Genomic DNA, 9,388 nt, shown 5'->3' with positions numbered 1-9,388 from the left:
TTATTCGAGTTGTCCACAGTCAGCAATGGTGATCTTCTTGCTGGTCTTGCCATTCCTGGACCCAAAGCGCTCCATGGCCTCCACAATATTCATGCCTTCTTTCACTTTGCCAAAGACCACATGCTTGCCATCCAACCACTCAGTCTTGGCAGTGCAGATGAAAAACTGGGAACCATTTGTGTTGGGTCCAGCATTTGCCATGGACAAGATGCCAGGACCTGTATGCTTTAGGATGAAGTTCTCATCTTCAAATTTCTCCCCATAGATGGACTTGCCACCAGTGCCATTATGGCGTGTGAAGTCACCACCCTGACACATAAACCCTGGAATAATTCTGTGAAAGCAGGAACCCTTATAACCAAATCCTTTCTCTCCAGTGCTCAGAGCACGAAAATTTTCTGCTGTCTTTGGAACCTTGTCTGCAAACAGCTCGAAGGAGACGCGGCCCAAGGGCTCGCCGTCGACGGCAATGTCGAAGAACACGGTAGGGTTGACCATGGCTAGTACTACAAGAATTTCCTCGGCGGCAGCGTCTGCAAAGCCCACAGTTTCTTAATCCAGCCTATCATTGATTGACTTTTGGGTTGGTTCCAAGTCTTTGCTATTGTGAATAGTGCCACAATAAACACACATGTGCGTGTGTCTTCATCATGGAATGATTTATAATCCTTTGGATATATGCCCAGTAATGGGATTGCTGGGTCAAATGGTATTTCTAGTTCTAGATCCATGAGGAATTGCCACACTCTCTTCCACAATTGGGGTTCCTTTAGAGAAATCTTTGGACTCCTGTGATTCTCTAACTATTGCTTGGATTGAAATTTTCATGTGAGAAATCTGTCTTTTTGTAAAGCTCCTGCATGGCAGCCTGTACAGAGCCAGGTACCATGTTAACACACAATGAATATCCTGAAAATAATGGAAAGAATTAGGAAATTCCACGAGATGGTTCTTAAGTTACAAAATTTCTCCCCAAAGCCATGAGGTACATCTGTGTGGCTGTAAACAGCTACCTAACATTTCAGTGCAGTGAGTCATCTGAGATAGGGTAAAGATTTTGTCTCAGATTCTCTGATGTCGACAACGTGCTGTTGAAGGATGCTGTACGTAATGTCTTCTCAGACATTCTGGGGACCTGGTCATTCACTCATGGAGTCACAGGAAGGTTTATCCTATTTGATTTCTGGATGCCTCCCATAAAGTTCCTCAGGGCCTCTTGGGGGATGACCATTTCCTCTTTCCCTCTTAAAGCAAGAACCAAATTCTGGGAAGTTTGGTGATGTTTTAATGACCAACTGCAGGGAAAAGGGTGAGGAGAGATCATGCTGTTAGCAGGCTCTGGGGATCCTATGGTCACATGGAAAGAGGGATTCCTCAACAATGAGGTGTGTAGTCTTCTCCCTCAATTGCAGACAGACATTGAGATCAGGGAGACATCTTCCCACACTTGCACAGTCTTCACAGAACATGGTGGAAGTGGATGGGCAAAGATGTAATGGTGTTGGCCATTTATTATTACCTACAAGAGGAAAAATGCCTCAGAAAGGCAGTATGCCACCAAACAAACTTTCAGCCTTCTCTCCACTGTCGCCTAGTACCTACAACATCCCCTGAGAAAACTACTAGTTACATAACTGAACCCAAGATTCACACTTCTGTTTAAGATTAACTATTTGAGAGAGAGCTCACATTATTTCTAGTGTTTCCTCTCATTCCTCCAGCAAGTCTGTACCACTCTGTGTCACATTGTCTATGTTTGCTCAGCTTCCCATCTAGCTTAGAAAATTCCCGTGGCTAGTGACTGTGTTTCATGAACTTGAATCCCTGCATCTTGTACAGGGATTCAAATAGGATTAACACTGGATTATGTTCATTGAATGCATATATATCAGTTCCATGAACTATGACTGCCATTCCCTGCTGATGGCCCCGTTTCTCTTTGGAGTTGCCTAGATCTGGGCTGATGGTGGCCAAGAATAAAACTCAAATGTTGGAGAGGTAGAATTGGACAAGTGTTGCAAAACATAGGCTATCATTTTGAACAGTTTCTAAGCATAGAAAGAGATCCCTCACTGGAATCTGAATAAAATGTGAATCTTTTGCCCTACTCATAAGAAAGGGCCAGAACATTTGTAGATATTCTTCATTACTGAGGCTACAAAGTAACCTTCTATGTGTCAATTTGCTAAATTTAAAATGCACACATTTTCGAACCAGGTATTTCATTTATTTGTGGTTATCTTTCAATATAAGTAAGGGAGGTGGATAAAACAAAAGAATTGACTAGAAGTCTTAATACAGCACCATTAGTGAGAGCAAAATATTGGAAATAACCTCAAGACCCTTCAAAAGAGTCAAGATCAATAATTTTGGGTAATCCTTATAATGCAATATTATGCATTCTTTAAAAACTGAGGAAGCACCATTAATAGGTGATATCTTCAATATATATTATTTGACAACAAATCAACTCAGTTTTAAAGGTGTAATGTGTAGAGCAATGTATACTAGGATTTTCTTAAAAACAAATGAAATTATAGATCTATATGCTTCTATAAGCAATGATTTCCTGTGGAAGGAGAGCAGAGCAGGGGTAATGCTCTCAGGAATAAGATTGGGTCCAGGAGTGAGACAAAGACTTAATTTTTCATTAACTAAACAATTTTATTCTTATGAATATTGTATTCATTCAATGAAGTGAAAATTTAAATAGCAGTATAAGTAGAAATGAATACAGTGGGAAAAGACAGAGGAGATTCTTCACCTTGGGGGAAATGCCAGATGAGCTGATACTGATCACGATCAGATTTTGGAAAAGAACTGAGGATGGCAGTGCAAGCAGAGGGTGCTCTGTGATAAAAAGCCCGGGGCAAGAGTAGTTATGAGAAATGGGTCCTGAAAAACTATTGGGCCAGGCCAGGGAGAGCTGCCTCCTGCTTTGAGAACCCATGGAGGCTGGATACCGGGAGCTCCTGGGCACTCACCGGGTATTCATCGTCCAGCACCAAGATGCTCAGATCAAATGGTTTGCCGTCCTCAAAGAACACATTGCAGCATCTCCCCTCACTTCCAGGCCCCACACACGTGGCTGTCAATGACCAAACAATGGCCAAAGTGCACTCAGAAATGGAAGGTGATGTCTGAGTTCTCATTCATCCCAGTGTAGAATTCCACCTGCAGCTCTGGGTTACTGCTGAGGGCAAAGCACACAGTGTTGGGCAGACCCCTCCCTTGTGGGGCACACACTCAACACACACACAAATCCCTTCCTTCCTTTCCTCAAAGCAGAAAAAAGCCTCCCTGGTCTCCGTGGTGATACTGCAGGCCTGGTCCCTGTGGGGCTGTCTTAGCTCCTCATGTATCCCCCAGGTGAGGAGATGCTCTGCCCCTCACAAGTTGGAAAGTGAGCCACAGTCACTTACCTGGGCCTATGCCTTGTCCATTCCCTGAAAATTTTATGCCACTTGATAAAGAGTCACAGCCCTAACCCCTGAGTGTTCTCCTCCCTTAGGCTGTGTGACTGACTGACAGTTCATCCACTGCAGGTCTCATGCCTGGTGCTGGAGGGTCTCCAGAACCTGCACCTGTATGGTGCCTCCATCCTGCCAACTAGACATTTCCACATCACTCACATGAGACCACCTCCTGAGTAAATATTCTCCTTTCTTTTCCACTCCTGTGCCATACAGTACTCACATGAAAGGGAGGATCAGTGTCCCTCTGATTTTCATGCAAGAACCAATGGACAAGGACACAGGCCTTCTGTGTGGCACCTGCTAGGGGACTGAGAGTGGGTGAAAGGGGCTGGGCCAGGTTCACCCTCCCCTTTTGTGACAGATTCCCATGATGCAGAAAATTAGGGATCAACAGGCAAACTGTGAGGACTTCCCTTTTTCACCCTATCACAGTCGGAACTCCATATTCCTAAAGACACTAGAGTCTCATAGTTAGGAGCTAGGATTCAGGAGCCAGGCTGCCTGGACTCCAGTCCTGATTCTGCCTCTTACTGGCAATGCCATCTTAGATCCATTACTTGAACTCTGCTTAATTTAGTTTCCCGGGTACAAAGAGGATTATTTAAAACTCTTTTTGGCCGGGCGCGGTGGCTCAAGCCTGTAATCCCAGCACTTTGGGAGGCCGAGACGGGCGGATCACAAGGTCAGGAGATTGAGACCATCCTGGCTAATACGGTGAAACCCCGTCTCTACTAAAGAATACAAAAAAAAAAAAAAAAAAAAACTAGCCGGGCGACGAGGCGGGCACCTGTAGTCCCAGCTACTTGGGAGGCGGAGGCAGGAGAATGGCATAAACCTGGGAGGCGGAGCTTGCAGTGAGCTGAGATCCAGCCACCGCACTCCAGCCTGGGCGACAGAGCCAGACTCCGTCTCAAAAACAAAAAACAAAAACAAAAAAACCTCTTTTTTCCTCCACTTTACTTTTATTTTTTGTCTTTATTAGTAATTCTTACTTTGAAGGGTTCCCATAGTCTGGATTCTTCTTTTCCACTCTGCCTGGGAAGAAACATCTACAGATCATACATTCTGCTCTCGTGAATGCTCACAAATGAGTCATTGGTAACTCCCAGTCCCCAAGATCCCCACCAGATCTGCCATCCAGGATCCACATTGACGTATATGAGAAGATACATGGGTGCTTCATCAGAGGTCCTGATGTGTGAGGAGGAAACTTCACATGGACAGAAGGTCACATGCATGTTCCCAGTTCAACACCTAGTCACATCTCAGCGCACACACAACCACAGTCAAACAGAGCCACACCACTCACTGAGTCACACATGTCTGCTCACTGTCCATATAAAGATGTTTATGCATTGGTCTGGGTGTGCTCACACACACACTCACATCACAGACAGGAAAACAAAAACACAGTCACCCTCTTACACTCAGGCACATCGCAGCCATCCTGGTGGGCTCTCCACCTTTTACCTAAAGTAACATCATCTCAGTAGAGCTGACTCTTATCAGACACTATCACACCCTCACAGAGGGTTACACTGGTCCAGGATTCACACCCAACATCCCACAAACATCTCAGACACCATAGCCCCAGGGTCTCTTCCACAAACCCCCAATCTCAGTAAAGCATTCACAATAGAAACTCATATTTTCATCTCATAAAATCTCCCTTTTTCCACATTCTTTTATGTGACTTCAGATTACTGAAGGCTGTGCCTTTTTAACTCACAGGTAGTGGTGACATTTTTGCTTCCTTGGGTTGGTTCTTCTGAATTGTGTCCAGGCTTCTGTGTGAATCCCTTGGAGTTGTAGCATTGAATGGTCCCTGTCAGCTCTGCCCTCTGGCTTCATTCCTGATTCCAAAACCCTCTCAACAAGAATTTGCCACAGGGTGAGAAGGGGTAAGGTGTCAGAAACAGACTCAGTCACAACCACACTTGTTTGCAAGCCTGTGTCTGTGATGCAGCAGAAATGACAGTGGGGGAGGCACCAGGGGGAAGAAGGGGTCACCAGGGAAACGCACAGATAAGGACGATGGAGTGAGAATGAGGGATTGTAAAGTCCAGCCTCCATGCCTCTCATTAAGCCTTCTCTCCACTGTGCAGAATCTACCAAGAAGGTGTGCATTTTCCTAATTTGTACAATGGTAAAAATAGTGAGGACTCTGGTGGAAATTATTGGCAATGGAAGGTAACCCTTCTCTTTGCCTATAGAGGTTCTGGGAGGACACTGGCCTTGATCCTAAGCAGGACCTATGGAAGGAGGTAGAGAAAGCCCCTGTGTCCCCCTGATCCCACACTGGTCCCCTTGGCTCTGCTAGGTGAGGCCGGTTCCTATCTGCCTCTCACATAGCTGGGCTCTTAACTCCACCCTTTTCTTTTCTGAGTGTCCATGGGTATCACAATTGGAGAAAGTTGAGATTCTTGTCTAGTTCTTGATTTGTGTGTTCCTTATTTCCAGACTGTGTGAGGACAGGAGCAGGTACAGGTGATTGGACTTCAGTCACAATGCAGTCTTCTTCAACTGGTGTGGAGGACTCAAGTTCTCTGTTCATGATGAAAGGAAACATCCTTAAAACATATATTAGAACTTAAAGATCAAGTGAATTAAAATTCCCTTTCTCCCTTGCTTCTTTCTCCCTCTTACTTCATTTTTCTCTTCAGTTTTATTGCCAGTGAATTTAAACCATTGATAGAAAAAATGTATCCCAGTTGCCAAAGAGATGTATATTATGATGAGTAACCTTTTGAGGACCTGTCATAATGTTTTCCACAGCAGCCACACCATCTTACACTCCAAACAACAATGTTCAAGGGTTCCAGTTTATCCACATCCTCATACTTGTTAGTTGTCATTTTTTAAGTAATAGCCATCCTAATGAATGTGAAGTGGTATCTCGTGGTGCTTTTGACTTTCATTTCCCTAATGACTCATGATGTTGGGTATCTTTTCTTATGCATATTGGTCATTTGCCTGTCATTTATTTTTAATTTTTGTGGGTACATAGTAAGTGTATACATTTATGGGGTACATAAGATATGATACAAGCATGCAAATCATCACATCGTGGAGAATGGGGCAACCATCCCCTCAAGCATTTATCCTTTCTGTTGCAATGATAGTTGTTTGGGTGTTTCAAAATGTAAAACTATTTTTTTATTTTTATTTTTTATTTTTTTTTTGAGACGGAGTCTCGCTCTGTCGCCCAGGCTGGAGTGCAGTGGCCGGATCTCAGCTCACTGCAAGCTCCGCCTCCCGGGTTCACGCCATTCTCCTGCCTCAGCCTCCCGAGTAGCTGGGACTACAGGCGCCCGCCACCTTGCCCGGCTAGATTTTTGTATTTTTTGGTAGAGACGGGGTTTCACCGTGTTAGCCAGGATGGTCTCGATCTCCTGACCTCATGATCCGCCCGTCTCGGCCTCCCAAAGTGCTGGGATTACAGGCTTGAGCCACCGCGCCCGGCCTCAAAATGTAAAACTAAATGACTACTGGGTAAATAACAAAATTAGGCAGAAATAAATAAGTTCTTTGAAACCAATGAGAACAGAAACACCACATACCAGAATCTCTGGGACACAGCTAAAGCAGTGTTCAGAGGGAAATTTATAGCACTAAATGCCCACAGGAGAAAGTTGGAAAGACCGAAAATCGACCCCCTAACATCAAAATTAAAAGAACTAGAGAAACAAGAGCAAACAAATTCAAAAGCTAGCAGAAGACAAGAAATAACTAAGATCAGAGCAGAACTGAAGGAGATAGAGACACAAGAAACCCTTCAAGAAATCAATTAATCCAGCAGTTGTTTTTTTGAAAGGATTAACAAAATAGATAGACCACTAGCCAGACAAATAAAGAAAAAAACAGAAAAGAAACAAATAGACACAATAAAGAAATGACAAAGGGGATATCACCACTGACCCCACAGATATACACACTACCATCAGAGAACACTATAAACACCTCTATGCAAATAAACTAGAAAATCTAGAAGAAATGGATAAATTCCTGGGCACATACACCCTCCCAGGACTAAACCAGGAAGAAGCCGAATCCCTGAAAAGATCAGTAACAAGTTCGGAAGTTGAGGCAGTAATTAATTGCCTACTAACCAAAAAAAGCCCAGGACCAGATGAATTCACAGCCAAATTCTACCAGAGGTACAAAGAGGAGTTGGTGCCATTCCTTCTGAAAGTATTCCAAACAATAGAAGAACAAGGACTCCTCCCTAACTCATTTTATGAGGCCAGCATTATCCTGATACCAAAAACTTGCAGAGACACAACAACAACAACAAAACAAAAAACAACAACAAAAAAAGAAAATTTCAGGCCATTATCCCTGAAGAATATCGATGCTCAAATCCTCAATAAAATACTGGCAAACTGAATCCAGCAGCACATCAAAACGCTTACCCACTACGATCAAGTTGGCTTCATCCCTGGGATGTAAGGCTGGTTCAACATACACAAATCAATGAACATAATCCATCACATAAAGAGAACCAATGACAAAAACCACACGATTATCTCAATAGATGCAGAAAAGGCCTTTGATAAAATTCAACACCCTTTCAGGCTAAAAACTCACAATAAACTAGATAGTGATGGAAGGTATCTCAAAATAATAAGAGCTATTCATAACAAACCCACAGCCAATATCCTACTGAATGGGCAAAAACTGGAAGCATTCCCTTTGAAAACCAGCACAAGACAAGAATGCCCTCTCTCACCACTCCTATTCAACATAGTATTGGAACTTCTAGCCAGGGCAATCAGGCAAGAGAAAGAAATAAATCATATTCAAATAGGAAGAGAGGAAGTCAACTTGTCTGACTCCATTCTATGGTTCCTGCTGTCTCCTGTTTCTTCAAATTTCATATCATTCATTGGGGTTTACATGAAAAAATAGAATATTTGATAAATATGAATTCCTCCAAAGAAAATTTTTTTTTGCCTACCCAAATTTAACCCAAGCCAATTTAAACTTCAAGCCTGAATCAAACAAAAAGGAGAAAAACAAAAGAAAACCTCAAAAACATTTCTTTCAAGCTAGCTTTCCTTTCATTACGAAAGTTCTCCAATTCCACAATACCATTCCAGGTACCCATTACAACTGCTGCCTTTATTGCATCAGGAGTTTGCGTCAACATTGCTTTAGGGCATATGAGGTCATTTTTCACTCCTTTGTTGTTTACCCAGTATATGGGGGTTGTAATGTTTATCTCAGTCCTTGAATGATTTCTGAAGACACAAGGTCTTGCTATGTTGCCCAGGCTGGCTATGAACTCCTGGGATCAAGTGATCCTCCTGCCTCAGCCTCTGAAGTGGTTGGAACTACAGGCCCACGCCACTGTGCCGGGCTGGGCATGTAAATTTGAAGTGAATGATTAAACATGCATCTAGTTGAAAACATGGCAGACCAGTAACAGAAAAGCTACAATGTGTTTTTGAAACTATAAAGTGAATGGTTTCTTGGGAAAAATTGTGACTTTGAATATCCGTTGTTGAAATCAATCAGAATAAACTATATTTCGCTTGCATATTCTTAAAATGAATTATTAAATTTTTCAGAAGTAAGTGGTATATAGAAATACCATTTTGCAATGTTAATCTGTGTGAATCTTTGGAGAAAGTGGTTTCATTATAGGTGCATAATGCACTCTCAATATTTTAAACAAATTGTTCACTCTTCCATTTAAGGTATAACGGTTTCTTGTATAAAATGACTGGATGCATATAAAGGAATTATGTTGTCTTGTGCTTTTAACCCAATTTCAGTAATTACTATATCTCATGTTTATAATAGTTTTGTTAGATGAGAGGACCAAATGAAAGTATTTTATGTTTTCTCATCACTTTAGATTTTATCATTGCGTAAATTATTTTGTTTTTAGCATTTCCTAACAGGAATGC

At 42.5% G+C, this 9,388-nt stretch overlaps 1 protein-coding gene across 1 annotated transcript; it reads right to left on the bottom strand.

Annotated features, from left to right (window-relative positions):
* On the bottom strand, nucleotides 1–535 carry LOC104676137 (peptidyl-prolyl cis-trans isomerase A). Its single transcript, XM_010380894.2, has one exon. The coding sequence runs from the start codon at nucleotides 496–498 to the stop codon at nucleotides 1–3; it is 498 nt and encodes a 165-aa protein (XP_010379196.1). The 5' UTR covers nucleotides 499–535.
* Between the last annotated feature and the right edge of the window lie 8,853 nt (nucleotides 536–9,388).

The sequence above is a fragment of the Rhinopithecus roxellana genome, chromosome 12 (genome assembly GCF_007565055.1).
Source record: "Rhinopithecus roxellana isolate Shanxi Qingling chromosome 12, ASM756505v1, whole genome shotgun sequence".
NCBI classification, from domain to species: domain Eukaryota; kingdom Metazoa; phylum Chordata; class Mammalia; order Primates; family Cercopithecidae; genus Rhinopithecus; species Rhinopithecus roxellana.
Note: the sequence above shows the minus strand (reverse complement) of the source record. Positions and strands in the feature narration are given on the sequence as shown.